Source organism: Microcaecilia unicolor, chromosome 10 (genome assembly GCF_901765095.1).
Source record: "Microcaecilia unicolor chromosome 10, aMicUni1.1, whole genome shotgun sequence".
Taxonomy (NCBI): Eukaryota; Metazoa; Chordata; class Amphibia; order Gymnophiona; family Siphonopidae; genus Microcaecilia; species Microcaecilia unicolor.
The window spans coordinates 24,420,999-24,437,016 of record NC_044040.1 but is presented as its reverse complement, the minus strand read 5'-3'; the positions used below and the strand labels follow the sequence as shown (position 1 = coordinate 24,437,016).

General features: G+C 42.6%; 1 protein-coding gene across 1 annotated transcript in view; it reads left to right on the top strand.

Moving 5' to 3' along the window:
• Nucleotides 1–4,065: 4,065 nt before the first annotated feature.
• The window catches only part of LOC115479025 (acrosin-like), a 38,163-nt gene continuing 26,210 nt past the window's right edge, over nt 4,066–16,018 (top strand). The window contains exons 1-2 of the mRNA XM_030216734.1: nt 4,066–4,141; nt 15,563–15,761. Of these exons, the coding sequence (XP_030072594.1) occupies nt 4,066–4,141; nt 15,563–15,761 (275 nt within the window). The remainder of the gene's footprint in view (nt 4,142–15,562; nt 15,762–16,018) is intronic.

Genomic DNA, 16,018 nt, shown 5'->3' with positions numbered 1-16,018 from the left:
TCAGCAGAGGGAAATACGATAGAGACATTTAAATATCTTTGTGGCAAAAATACACAGGAGGGGAGTCTCAACTGCAAGGATGCATGGGAATGAGGGGGCAAGGGATGGAGGTGAAATGGGATAGACTCAGAAGTAATCTAATAAAAAAAAACATCGTTATGGAAAGAATGGTGGATGTGTGCAATGGCCTTCTGGAGGAGGAGACCAATACAATATTCAAATTTAAGAATGCATAGGACAAACATATAGGATCTCTAACGGAGAGGAAGATTACTACTACTACTACTACTATTTAGCATTTTTATAGCGCTACAAGGCGTACGCAGCGCTGCACAAACATAGAAGAAAGACTGTCCCTGCTCAAAGAGCTTACAATCTAATAGACAAAAATAAAGTAAGCAAATCAAATCAATGTGTACAGGAAGGAGGAGAGGAGGGTAGGTGCAGGCGAGTGGATGGTAAGAATAGGCAGACTGGATAGACCACATGGTCTTTATCTGCCGTCATTTTCTATATTTATTTGTAACACCATGATCCTGTAATCCATTGAATTCCAGAAACGATATTAACTTCTATTTTAGCAGGAATTTCATCAATTCATTCACCACTGAGGTTAGACTGAAACCACAGGCCAATCAGTCTCCTTACATCCATTTTTGTGAAGAGGAGCCATATCTTCCCATTGTCAGTCCTCCAGAACTCCTCATGCGTCTACAGAAGAATTAAACATGTCAGAGGCTTTTGCTGCCAGAGTTTTCCTAAGTTCTATCAAATACCCTCATGAATATCCACTCTGCCTTTTCACTCTGTCTACTTTGAGTAGCTCTTCACCAATTGGTCAAGATCTACTTCACTTCCCACAGTTCCGGCTTAAGCTTAGTGGCTGAAATAGAGGTAATGTAGGGTGATGAAGAGAAAGTAGAGAATGTATTGGCACAATATCAGGCTGTGGCACTGCTCACCTCCCCCACTCCCTGCACACACACACACTCTCTCTCTCCTAGGCAAGTAAGATTCACTAAAGGGCCATCCACGAACCTTTGTCCTGGGCCCTTTTAGTGTTTAAAGAGGCAATACTCAATTATCATTCTTCTTAGGTAAATTAGGACAACATCTTAAACTCTGTTTAATTTGCAAGGTCCTCAGCCAAAATGGACCAGAGTACTTATAGAATAAGTTAGCTCTCAACACACCTTTGAAACCTCTAAGGTCCTCTCAAGGAGCATCACTATCTGTACCATCAAAAACTTGTAAAATGCGATACCTGCCAGCAAGCCTTCTCAGGAGTAGCCCCCACACTCTGGAACTTACGTCTAACTTGAGACTACTTCTACTTCAGGAAGTAGCTGAAAGCCTGGCTCTTCTCACAAGCCTTTAATACATGTGGTGACTGACCATATACACTCACTCCGCACCTGAATTATCTTGCTGCACACCCTGCAACTTAGACCAGGTCCTCATATCATGTTTAACTGTACAAAGCCTGTCCTTGGTTGACACACTAGGCATTTTGAAGATTTTTTGCATTCTTTCTTGGATGCCTTGTCATACCGATTCCAACTAGTCAGCCTTTTTTGAATTACTTGACTCCTGAGGCAGGCGCCTGTGGCACCAAAACGCAGTACTGCATTGAGTCATTTTATTGTTTGAATTTGATTAACTGCTAATAAATACCTTCATATTGGAACAACAGTGGTATACCCCCATCTTTTTCTGTTTTGTTTCTTTCGCTGTTTGTTTAGGGGATGCTTCTGCTTTTTTTTGAGTCATGAGTGGCATGCCTCCCAGGATTCCTTTCATGGATCCATCTTATTGGAGTCTATGATCATTGCGTGTTTATCTGTTATATGAATTGAAGATCTGTGTAATTCCTATTGTAATGCATTACTGCATTTCTGACTCAAGTTAACAAAGGCTTGTGGTACAAATTCTAAATGCAGAACTTTCTTTTTTTTTTTTTTACTTCTTTATTTATAATTTCAAAATTTTAACATCACAAGAAAAACTTGTTACAGAAAATCAGACAAAGTAAAATATTAGGATAAATTATCCTTAGAAAGTAATTAGAATCTTATATTGTTTGTCTTCTTTAAATCACTAATAAGCATATAAAGGGGGGCATGGAACATAGAAAGGGAAATCTAAACAGGTTATAAATTCAGGAATAGGCTTAACATGCATTTTCATACCTATTTAAACTACTTCTAATCAATTGTCAGCTGCCGCAGATGATTTCCTTGAATCCAGAAACACTCTTAACTGCTCTGGCAGAAAAAATATATATTTAAGTCCTCGATATTTCAAAACACACTTACTAGGATAATTCAAAAAGAACGAAGCACCTATATCTAAAGTTTCTTTTCTCATACTCAGAAACAATTTCCTAAGTTCTTGTGTGTGCTTTGTAACATCCTGATATATTCGTACTGTTTTACCATAAAACAAATCATTCATTTTTCGGAAATATATTTTTTTTATCGCTTCAATATCTTGTTGGAAAACTAGTTGAACAAATAATGTCATTCTTTCAGAGTGTTCAGATAAAGAAACTTCCAACAGTTCAGATATATTCAAATTTCCTTCCAAGATTTTTTTTTCTGAGGAATTCTTGTTTTGGATGTAGTAAACTTTATTCACCGGAGGAAGAGTTTCAGGGGAATATCTCAAGACTTCAATCAGGTATTTTTTAAAGGCTTCCAATGGTGATATTCCTATCTCTCTTGGGAAATTTAAAATACGCAAATTAAGTCTCCGATTGTGATTTTCGATTTGTTCAATCCTTCTTTTAATTATAAGTCTATCTTTAATCATTTCTGAGGATAAGTCTTGTAACTTTTTTACATCTTGATTAATCTTCGTAGTTTGTGTTGAAAAGTCAGTTCTAATATTCGCCAGAGACTCAGAAAAGGTGTTCATGGTACTCACAAGTGTAGAAACTTCCTTTGTAGATTTCTCTACGGTAGCTGCCAACTGTTGGAGAACGATCCAAACGCTCTCCAATGACACCGTTCCCGAAGCAGGTTTCAATAGCTTCAATTCAACGCCGGAACTCATTGGTTCCAGCTCTCCGGAACAAACCGCCTTTCCAGCACCTTCGATCGAGGTCGCCACAGCAAACACTTCGGTTCCGGGTGATCCTCTCTGGTTCTGGCGGCTGTCGGGAGGGGAGGCGGATGAAGCACCGGAGGTGAAAGGGTGACATCTAAGTCCAAGTCCTCAAGGTTTTCCCCTAGATTGAGGACAGCCGGACTCCTCACGGCTTCCTGGGTAGAAATTCGCGAGGTGTACTTTTCAATCGACGCTTGACAAGGGGAAGAGGTCCAGGTTATCAAAGCTTTTTCCCGGACCGCTCCCTTTCTTTTAGTATGAGGCATCTTAGAAAAAAGTATTCTTTAGTCAGCATCGATATGAGTAAGGCTCTATCCTCGTTCAGCTGCGTGTCGCCATCTTGAATGCAGATCTTTCTTAAAGAATATCCTTCCCTGTCCCACATACTCCCAGTATCTCACCACCAAACACATAGCAACAATTACCAGTAGGTGGTTGGGAGGCGGGGATAGTGCTGGGCAGACTTATACGGTCTGTGCCAGAGCCGGTGGTGGGAAGTGGGACTGGTGGTTGGGAGGCAGGGATAGTGCTGGGCAGACTTATACGGTCTGTGCCAGAGCCGGTGGTGGGAGGCGGGGCTGGTGGTTGGGAGGCAGGGATAGTGCTGTGCAGACTTATACGGTCTGTGCCAGAGCCGGTGGTTGGGAGGCGGGGCTGGTGGTTGGGAGGTGGGGATAGTGCTGGGCAGACTTATACGGTCTGTGTCTTGAAGAACACAGGTACAAATCAAAGTAGGGTATACACAAAATTAGCACATATGAGTTATCTTGTTGGGCAGACTGGATGGACCATGCAGGTCTTTTTCTGCCGTCATCTACTATGTTACTATGTAATTACCAGTAGAATAATGTGGCCTTGTGATGTCACTTCTAAGATCTGAGTCCAGTGAGGTCAAAGAGTTCTGCAGGTAACTGAGTGAAAGCTTTCATGGATGAGTCAGCTGCCCGTTCTCTAGAGATGGGGGGCTCACCGGTCCCCATCGCTCTACTTCCTTTGATGTTCTTACCAACATCGTTCAGCTTCATCCCACAGCGTAAGTAAAGGAGCTGAGTCTGAATGTGAAAATTAGAACTTTGTGCTGCTAGACTAGTCTGTGCCACTGCTTTATCACACAGCCTTAAATACCCAGCCAAAATCTCATGCACCATGGATTAACCATTAAGCAAAATAAGCATGTGCTTAGGACAGACACCAAAGGAAGGGGGGCACCACAGATTTTTTTTCCCCCCTAGCTATTATGCCATTAAATCTGTCATGCCCATTCTCCAACATGAATTTCAATGTTTTTCAAATCATTATAAATATGAGGTTTTGTTTCGACAATAATGATATTTCTCAGCATTTATTTAGGGCCTCATTTTCAAAACAAAAAAAAGTCCAAAAAAAGGTCATAAGGTGGCAGAAGGATGTTATTCTCTCAAAAATATCCAAGTTGCAATTTTTGACACCCCAGTTTTAGATGTTTTGCTCCACAGTTCATCCAAATTTCAAGGGAGCATGTCAGGGGCGTGTTTTGGGCAGGATAATGGAAACAAATGAAAAAATCTAAGGCCAAAATTAAGATGTTTTGGGCTAGATCTGTTTCAATCATGACTAAGTGATCAAAAAGTGCCCTAAATGACCACTGGAGGGATTAAGGCATAACTCCCTTACCTGCCTAGTGGTCACTTACCCCCTCCCACCTCCCCAAAGATATGAAAAAAACAGTACACATCAGCCTGTATTACAGCTTCAGATGTTATAAACAGTCTTATTAAAGCAGCAAGAAGGTCCTTGGAATAGCCAAGTGGTCGATGCAGTGTACTGTAAAGAAGAGGACTCAGGCCCATATCTCACGCTAGCAAGTACACTCGTGGTGGAAAGCGTGAGCTCTGCAAAATCCACCAAAAACTTACTGTACCTACATATAGGTGACACCTGCAGGCACAAGAGTTATTCTAGTGGTGTACAGTTGGGTACAGTAGTTTTTTGTTAGGTTTTGGAGGGCTCACCGTACAATATAAGGGGGTAACAATGAGATGTGTATCTGGGATCTTTAATGTGAAGTGCACTGTAGTGCCCTCTAGGGTGTCCCACTGCTCTGATGGGATGTCTATGTGGCCAGTCTACTAAGAATGCTGCCCCTCCCCCCCCCCCCCCCATACATCCCAATAGCTTGTTTTTGTGTGTTTTTCACTTGCAAGTTTTTTTTTCTTCAAAAATGGTCCTAAAAGATAGATGCACAGAGCACAAAAACATTTTGAAACAAAAAGCTGGATATTTTTCTGGTTTAAAAATGGCCATGTACGCTACTAGATTTTTGGACGTTTTTGCAAAATGTCCAAAATTGGATTTAGACGTCGCATCAACAACGCCCCTCTTAGTGTCTTGTCAGTTAAGCATGGAAAGGCTGAGGAGCACCATTGTTGGGCTGTGCTTAGGGCATCAGTTGGCCTTAACCTGGCTCTGATCTCATGGCTGTAGTACTGCTTTTCCACACAGTCTCATATTCCCAACTAGCATCTCACTGCATATTGCACTGGCACACCACACAGCCTCCCTTTATTCATCGTCAACATTTCACTGTCTGTGCCACTGTTGCACTGCGTTGATTCATTACACCCAGCCAGAAGTGGTCAGTGGGAACATAATGCCACCGTTTTGACTGTGTGGGACCTCTGATGTTCTCACTTCTTTTGCTTAGAGGGTAAAGTTGAAAATGGCTTATAGAGAACATTTTGATCCAAAGGTGGGATATGATTGGCTATAGGATTTAGGTAAAGATAATACTAAGTCAGCCTTTAATAAAAGAATTTCACTCCTACTGTTTAGCATTTGATTATAGCTTTTTATAAACTTAAACTGCATTGAACATCTAAATCTTGTACAATGATAACTCTCAAAAGTATTTGGTTCCATTTTATAAGTGAGGAATGATTAGAAGATGTTCTCAATCGCATAATGGTTTGCTCATATCTTCATTGTCTCTGTGACTTCTGCACCTGTTCTGAGCTGTATGGAGAGTCATCCTTGTTTATATTGGATAAGACAAAGGTTAGTGGTTAGTGATATATCCCTATTTATTTCTCAGGCGATTCATTATGGCAGACTATAACTAAGCATATTTTAGACCTGGATCTTCTGTTGCAACCTTTTCTTCAGTTGCTTTGGGTAATAAACTCAGGCAGTGACCTCCTTTCCTGTTTGCTTTCTTGGCTGCGCTTTAAGACAGGATGGGTACTTTGGAGTATAGAGTGCTGAGGCACTTGTCTCTATGTGCATAAGTACTTAAGTATTGCCATACTGGGACAGACCGAAGGTCCATCAAGCTCCGCATCCTGTTTCCAACAGTGGCCAATCCCGGTCACAAGTAACTGGCAAGATCCCAAAACAGTACAACAGATTTTATGCTGCTTATCCTAGAAATGAGGAAATATAAAGAGACAAGAAACACAAGGACCATGCACTCTAAAAGGAGCCTTTATTGAAGAAAGTCCAAAAAAAAAAATCAAACACCTTGCACTCAGGAGCTTAACCGAGATTGGATAGCAGAGCTGGTAGTGGGAGGCAGGGCTGGAGGTTGGGAGGCGGGGATAGTGCAGGGCAGACTTATACGGTCTGTGCCAGAGCCAGTGATGGGAGGCGGGACTGGAGGTTGGGAGGCAGGGATAGTGCTGGGCAGACTTATACGGTCTGTGACAGAGCCGGTGGTGGGAGGCGGGGATAGTGCTGGGCAGATTTATACGGTCTGTGCCAGAGCCGGTGGTGGGAGACAGGGATAGTGCTGGGCAGATTTATACGGTCTGTGCCACAGCCGGTGGTGGGAGGCGGGGATAGTGCTGGGCAGATTTATACGGTCTGTGCCACAGCCGGTGGTGGGAGGCGGGGATAGTGCTGGGCAGACTTATACGGTCTGTGCCCTGAAGAGCATAGGTACAAATCAAAGTAGGGTATACACAAAAAGTAGCACACATGAGTTGTCTTGTTGGGCAGACTGGATGGACCGTGCAGGACTTTTTCGGCCGTCATCTACTATGTTACTATCCTGCTTATAATCGAAATAGAAAAACGCCTATATTGTGACCCAAATCGAGGGATAGACGTTTATCTCACAAAAACGAATAAAGCGGTATAATCGAAAGCCGAATTTGGACGTTTTCAACTGCACTCCGTCGCGGATGCGGACAAAGTTGGTGGGGGCGTGTCGAAGGCGTGGTGAAGGCGGAACTGGGGCGTGGTTATCTGCCGATCAGAGATGGGCGCCTTTCGCCGATAATGGAAAAAAAAATATGCGTTTTTAGCGAGAATTTAGGGCACTTTTCCTGGACCCTGTTTTTCCACGAATAAGGCCCCAAAAAGTGCCCTAAATGACCAGATGACCACTGGAGGGAATCGGGGATGACTTCCCCTGACTCCCCCAGTGGTCACAAACCCCCTCCCACCACAAAATATGCCGTTTCACAACTGTTTATTTTCACCCTCAAATGTCATACCTACCTCCCTGGCAGCAGTATGCAGGTCACTGGAGCAGTTATTAGGGGGTGCAGTGGACTTCAGGCAGGTGGACCCAGGTCCATCCCCTCCCCCCCCACCTGTTACACTTGTGCTGGTAAATGGGAGCCCTCCAAACCGCCCCCCAAACCCACTGTACCCACATGTAGGTGCCCCCCTTCACCCCTTAGGGCTATAGTAATGGTGTAGACTTGTGGGCAGTGGATTTTGAGGGGGATTTGTGGGGCTCAACACACAAGGGAAGGGTGCTATGCACCTGGGAGCTGTTTTACCTTTTTTGTTTTTTTTGTAAAAGTGCCCCTTAGGGTGCCCAGTTGGTGTCCTGGCATGTGAGGGGGACCAGTGCACTACGACTGCTGGCCCCTCCCACGAACAAATGCCTTGGATTTATTCGTTTTTGAGCTGGGCGCTTTCATTTTCCATTATCGCTGAAAAACAAAAACGCCCAGCTCAAAAAAAGATAAACGTCCATGTTTTTCGAAAATACGGTTCGGTCCGCCCCTTCACGGACCCGTTCTTGGAGATAAACGCCCATGGAGATAGACGTTTCCGTTCGATTATGCCCCTTCACATAAGTTAATGGCAACCGGGATCCTTGTGTTCTTTGTTTCTTTGGGTATATTTCCTCAGTATTCTGTTCACCAGCCATTGACCTAGCAGTAAAGTGTCACATGGTAACCGGGTGGTAATGACCTATGCCCATCAAATGCCACTTGGCACGCTCCCAATAGGTGTATCTGAAATATTTTCAGACACGCATATTGGACGCGCACCCAAAATGAAATTACCACAAGAGCCACGCGGTAGCCCGGCGGTAACTCCATTTTCGGCGCATGTTGGGCGTGCATAGACGCTTATGCAGCTTAGTAAAAGGGCCCCTTAGATAGTAAGATTTATGCTAAGTTACTTGCACTTAGGTTATCAAATGTATTGCCGGATATCATTCACCCTGAACAATGTGGCTTTATGAATAATCGATCCACAAGTGATAATGCAAGATTATTTTGTAATATTCTTCCTGTGGCTAATCAACATAAGGATAAGTTGGTGGCACTTACTCTAGATGCAGAAAAAGCATTTGACAGAATTGAATGGAGATATCTGTTCTTGATGATGCAAGACTTTGGATCTGGAACTATATTTATAAATATGGTGAAACTATTATACCAACATCCTAAAATGAGTATCCTTGTCAATAGTAGTTTAACTTCATATTTTTCTGTATCTAGAGGGACTAGACAGGGTTGTCCTTTATCTCCGTTATTGTTTAATATAGCCATAGAACCCTTAGCAATAGCTATTAGGGCAAATCCAAATATACCAGGTTTTCAAATAGGTTCATGCATTATTAAATTATCTCTGTATGCTGATGATTTACTATTATATACTAACATTCCTTCAATAACACATATTTTATCTTTGATTTCTTCTTTCTGTACTCTATCTGGTTTTAAAATAAATTGGGGGATATGGTAAAAAAAATATTTGATTGAGACTTTGGGTATGTCGAGTGAAAACTTACCCCCTATTGTGCAAGCACAATATTTGCCTAACAAAATTAGTGCGGAGAATAATACCCCTCAACTCAATAGAGGGAATGAGATGAACTTGACATCTTTTCTAGAATCCTCTTTGGAGGTTGTAACACAAAGATTAACATTAGTTGTTTTTGCTTTGGAAATGGATCGGGACACTGTTTTGAGGCTTTCCTTTAGGCATTTACAATCAACCTTTTTTTTGGCTCAAAAGTAAGGTTATATCCAGATTTGGCGAGAGAAACTCAGAAACGGCGAAGTGCTTTTTTGGCACTACGCCCGAGAACTCTCGCCATAGGAGCTAACTTTATTTTAAAATTTCCCTGTATATGTAGAATTGTGTATCAAACAAAAATGTTTCAGTTTTTTGACCCGAAACAGTTGATAGATTTTTTGGTTTCTAAAGAGGATGTTAATGTAACAGTCGGGCCACCAGACGACACTGCTAGATAGGCTAAGGGGGGAGATCTTCTTGGCAGCAGCAACTATTATCTTATACTTTTGTATTTTCTTTAAATCTTGGATCAATTTGCCTTAATTTTATGGTCGATAGTTAAAGGAAAATTATTTCTGTTTATATATTTTCTGGAAGGACACTTGAAATTGCTTGTATTTCTGTGACTCTTAGGAGTTTGTTTAAAATAAAAAGTTGATAAATTAAAAATTAAAAAAAAATTGGGGAAAAACAGAGGGGCCCTTTTACTAAGCTGCATAAGCATCTACGTGGGCCCAACGTGCGCCAAAATGGAGTTACTGCCCAGCTACCATTTCATTTTTGGCGCGCGTCCAATACGCACGTCTGAAAATAATTTTGACGTGCATATTGGGCGCACACCAAGTGGCATTTGATGCACATAGGTCATTACCACCCAGTTACCGCGTGAGACTTTACTACTAGGTCAATGGCTGGCGGTAAGGTCTCAGACCCAAAACAGACAAACAGCAATTTTCATTTTGCTGCACGTCCATTTTCAGGAAAATTTTTAAAACGGCACGTTTTACAGGTGCGCTGAAAAATGATCCTACATATGCCCAAAATGCACGTCTACACCACCGCAAGCCATTTTTCAGTGCGTCTTTGTAAAAGGGCCCCTGAATGCCTTCCATTGCATGATGAAATAACAGCTCAAGAATTGGGTTCTTTTCCATTTAAAACACAACTTTCATTTATAAAATATCTTGGAATATGCTTGTGTAGATCCCTTCATGACACCATTAATAAGAATATTGAGTTCATCACAAATTCAATAAAGATTTCCATTTCAAAATGGTCTCCACTGTTTCTAAGCTGGTGGGGTAGACTGGTTACTATTAAAATGACTTTCACCCCTAGAATAAATTATCTATTAAGTATTCTTCCAGTACAACTACCTGTCAATTGAAAGAATTCTTTCACAGTTTCTGTGGAACTCCAAACCTCCCCGAAATATCCATTTGAACCCTTAAGTTACCTAAACAGAAGGGCGGAGTCAATTTTCCTGATTTTATTTTTTATCATACTTCTTTCACTCTCTCTATGGGATAGTTTTGATTCTTTGATGATTACTCTTTTTGTACTCCTTCATGGTTGTAGTTAGAAAGGTCTTTATCACACCCTATTCCTCCGAATGTTTTAGCAAAGTCGGATCCTAAAAGCTATAGGTTTCCAGTCCTTATTAATAGACTTGTTATAACTACAACTGTAACAGCTTTTTCAATTTTGTCAAACTTTCTCCCCAAATCTCCAAATATCTCTAATATTGTTTTGTGGAACAATAAGAAACTGATGATTAGAGACAAGACCATAAATTGGCCTATTTGGCAAAAATGTAATATCTGATTTTTGAGTCAATTGATATCTGATGGTAGTCTTAAAACTTTTGCTCAATTACAAGCAGATTTTGATATTCCCAATTCTCAAATGTTACAATGGTACCAACTGTGTAGTGTACTTAAATCCAAAAAATGGAATCTTATGTATATTAATCACATCTCGGATCTTTCTAGCTCTGTTGAAGATCATTGTAGGTTAAAGTGCCTCATTGTTTTATAGATCAATGCAATCCTACACTACTACTTCCTGTAGTGTAGAATTCCTACTTCTGCTCAACAAGTATGGGAGTTAGATCTCAATGACTCATTATCAGAAACTCAACGGTCTCAAGTTTGGTCAACTGGTTCAAGAGCCTCTTTATCAGCTGCTCTAACACAATCTCTTTTCTTCATGTATCATAGAGCTCTCTGGACTCCAAAAAAAAGTAAAGCATCTGGTTCCTCAAACTTTGACCTCTGCTGGTCATGCAAAAAATACAATTGTAGAGATAAAAGACCGAGGCTGCCGCTTATGAGAAAAGTAATTTATTTACTTACCAAGTATTGATACAATTAATATTTTCTCATCGGAGGATAGAACTGCTGCATACATATGCTCTCTGTATCTATCACTCTAACATACTGAACTGAAATAGCTATTTTTATACACTTGTATTTAACAATGATTTACAAGTCTTCAGCAAGTTATCTTACTCGGGATCATCTGGTCTTTTTTCAAAACTATCTGGTTTCGCTCACCTGCTAGACCACATTCTCATGTTTGTTTATGCTTCCTCCTTTCCCAGGCCTGTTTGCCCATAAGGATATCAGATCAGATCATAAGTTCCTGGGCCTTACGATTTATGGCCTTTGCCCTTTGACTCTACTCCAGGGTACATAACTGTGTTTATTATCTACAAAAGGAACTCTTATACATCTCTTATTAGAATGTTCTACTGTTGTTCTTTTTTGGTCTGATGTTTGGAATAAGCTAAAAGAGATATTTGGTTTCTAAGCATCATCTTTACCAACATATATAATTTGGAAGTCCATTTGTATTCCATTTTTTCTTTCAGATGAAGATAAATTATTGTTTGATTTTCTAATATCTGTTGCTTTAAAATTGATTATTTCACATTGGAAGGACAACTCTCAAGTGAATGTCTATCTTTGGTGGAATTTGATTTTATTATACAAAAAATATGAACAGTCTATTGCCTATACTTCAGTGGGTATTCCAGCTAGACTTAAGAAATAGAAACTTTAGATCTTTTTCTATCTCCTATTATTTAGTCATATAGGGGCCCTTTTACTAAGCCGAGTAAGCGTCTATGTGAGCCCAACACTCGCCAAAATGGAGTTACTGCATGGCTACCGCATGACTCTTGCGGTAATTTTTATTTTCAGACGCGTGTATCAGACGCGCGCCAAGTGGCATTTGATGCACGTACATCATTACCGCCTGGTTACTGCATGAGACTTTACCACTAGGTCAATGGCTGGTGGTTAGATAGCAGCCCCAAAATGGACAGGCAGCAATTTTGATTTTGTGCACGTCCGTTTTTGGCAAAAAAATTTAAAAGGCCTTTTTTACAGGCACGCTGAAAAATGGATCAGCGCACGCCCAAAACCCATGCCTACACTACCACAAGCCATTTTTCAGCGCACCTTAGTAAAACGACCCCATGGTGATGTTTGTAAATCTCAGCTTTAGTAAATGTACAATGTACTCATGTATTTGAAAGATATTAATCCGCAAACGAACCTGTTCCGGAGACGGGAAGGCGGTAGAACTAGAGGACATGAAATGAGGTTGAAGGGGGCAGACTCAAGAAAAATGTCAGGAAGTATTTTTTCACAGAGAGAGTGGTGGATACTTGGAATGCCCTCCCGAGGGAGGTGGTGGAGATGAAAACGGTAACGTAATTCAAAAAAGCGTGGGATAAACATAATGGAATCCTGTTCAGAAGGAATGGATCCTCAGAAGCTTAGCAGAGATTGGGTGGCAGCACCAGTGGTTGGGAGGTGGGGCTAGTGGTTGGGAGGCGGGGCTAGTACTGGGCAGACTTCTGCAGTCTGTGCCCTGAAAATGGTAGATACAAATCAAGGTCAGGTATACATATAAAGTAGCGCATATGAGTTTATTTTGTTGGGCAGACTGGATGAACCATACAGGTCTTTTTCTGCCATCACCTACTATGTTACTATCCTGTTTATTTTCGAAGGAGAAGGGCAGTCATCTTCCGATACAAATCAGGAGATGGCCGGCCTTCTCCCAAGGCCGGCCAAATTGGCATAATCGAAAGCCAATTTTGGCTGGCTTCAACTGCTTTCCGTCACAGGGCCGGCCAAAGTTCAAGGGGGCATTCGGCAGCGTACCGAAGGCGGGACAGGGGCATGGTTAAGAGATGGCCAGCCTTGGCCGATAATGTAAAAAAGAAGGCTGGCTCTGACGAGCATTTAGCCGACTTTACTTGGTCCTTTTTTGTTCATGACCAAGCCTTGAAAAGGTGCCTGAACTGACCAGATGACCACTAGAGGGAATTGGGGATCACCTCCCCTTACTCCCCCAGTGGTCACCAACCCCCTCCCACCCAAAAAAAAATTAAAAAGCATTTTTTTGCCAGCCTCTATGCCAGCCTCAAATCATACCCAGCTCCATCACAGCACTATGCAGGTCCCTGGAGCAGTTTTTAGTGGGTACTGCAGTGCACATCAGGCAGGCGGACCCGGGCCCATCCCCCCCTACCTGTTACACTTGTGGTGGTAAATGGGAGCCCTCCAAAACCCGCCCAAAACCCACTGTACCTACATCTAGGTGCCCCCTGTTACCCTTTAAGGGCTATGGTAGTGATGTACAGTTGTAGGCAGTGGGCTTTGGGGGGGGGGGTTGGGGGGCTCAGTACACAAGGTAAGGGAGCTATGCACCTGGGATCAATTTGTGAAATTCACTGCAGTGCCCCCTAGAGTGCCCGGTTGGTGTCCTGGCATGTGAGGGGGACCTGTGCACTACAAATGCTGGCTCCTTCCATGACCAAATGGCATGGATTTGGCCGGTTTTGAGATGGCCGCCATTAGTTTCCATTATCAGCGAAAACCAATGGCTACGATCTCTAAGGGCGGCCCAAATGTTGAGATTTGGGCATCCCCAACCGTATTATCGAAACGAAAGATGGCCGGCCATCTTGTTTCGATAATAGAGTCGGGTACGCCACTTTACGAGATCGTCATTATAGATGGCCGCCCCCGTTCGATTATGCCCCTCTATGTTACTATATGTTACTATGTATATATTTTGTTTTGTCTTGAAATTGCTTGCTATATATTTGAAAAATTCAATAAAAATATTTAAAAAAATAAAATAAAAGGTGGTATACTGAGAATTTGCCAAACACTGTCTGGAGGAAAGAGGAATTCCTTAGAACTCCAGAGAGAAGCTCTGTTTGACACAATACAATTACTGGCAGCAATTGCTAGCAGCAAATTAGAGAGATTGAGATCATACTCTGGCTTAGGAGCGAAATTCATTACTACCATGGTATGTGCAAAACTAACCCATTTGGAGACGTGGAGGGGCATAATTGAACGAAAACGTCTATCTCCATGGGCGTTTATCTCCGAGAACGGGTCCGTGAAGGGGCGGACCGAACCGTATTTTCGCAAAAAATAGACGTCCATGTTTTATTCAACAATTTGTGAGCTAGGCGCTTTTGTTTTTCAGCGATAATGGAAAATGAAAGTGCCCAGCTCAAAAACGAATAAATCCAAGGCATTTGTTCATGGGAGGGGCCAGGATTCGTACTGCACTGGTCCCCCTCACATGCCAGGACACCAACCGGGCACCCTAGGGGGCACTTTTACAAAAACAAAAAAAAAGGTAAAAGAGTTCCCAGGTACATAGCACCCTTCCCTTGTGTGTTGAGCCCCCCAAATCCCCCTCAAAACCCACTGCCCACAAGTATATAGCCCTAAGGGGTGAAGGGGGCCACCTACATGTGGGTACAGTGGGTTTGGGGGGGTTGGACGACTAAGCATTAAGCAGCACAATTGTAACAGGTGGGGGGGATGGGCCTGGGTCCACCTGCCTGAAGTCCACTGCACCCCCTAACAACTGCTCCAGGGACCTGCATACTGCTGCCAGGGAGGTGGGTATGACATTTGAGGGTGAAAATAAAAAGTTGTGAAACATCATTTTTTTGTGGTGGGAGGGGGGTTAGTGACCACTGGGGGAGTCAGGGGAGGTCATCCCCGATTCCCTCTGGGGGTAATTAGGTCATTTAGGGCACCTTTTGGGGCCTTATTCGTGAAAAAACAGGGTCCAGGAAAAGTGCCCTAAATTCTCGCTACAAACGCATACTTTTTTTTCCATTATCGGCGAAAGGCGCCCATCTCTGATCGCCCGATAACCACGCGCCTTCACCACGCCTCCGACATGCCCCCGTCAACTTTGTACGCTTCCGCGATGGAGTGCAGTTGAAAACGTCCAAGTTCGGCTTTCGATTATACCACGTTATTCATTTTTGGGAGATAAACGCCTTTCTCCCGATTTAGGTCGCAATATAGGCGTTTTTGTCGTTCGATTATAAGCTGGATTGTGCTGTAAGATTCATTCTTCTCTCTTTGTTCCCCCCCTGCAGAGTGTGGGCAACGTCCTCTGGTGACAGACTTTGGCAATATGCGCATTATCGGTGGAGTGAATGCCCAGCCTGGAGCCTGGCCATGGTTAGTCAGCATCCAGATCCCTTCCAGGAAAGGACATCGACACTCATGTGGGGGGTCCCTCATCAACAATCACTGGGTGCTGACTGCAGCCCACTGTTTCAGAAACATGAAAGGGTGAGACAGACCAGGACAGTGTGAAGTACCAGCGCTAGGAAACAGTGTGGGCTTGATTCTAATATTTACCTCCAGGAGGTACAGTATTATAATATTCATTGCTGGAAGCACCTCCAGGGCTGCTGTTATTGCAAAAGCCATGTTGTTGGGAGGGAGGTGCTGCTGCTCTTATACTGTCAGCTTCCGGGTCTGTTGCTGTTGTAATATCCACCTCTGGGAAGGTAATGTTTTTTTAGCTGTCATTGAATATGTTATAC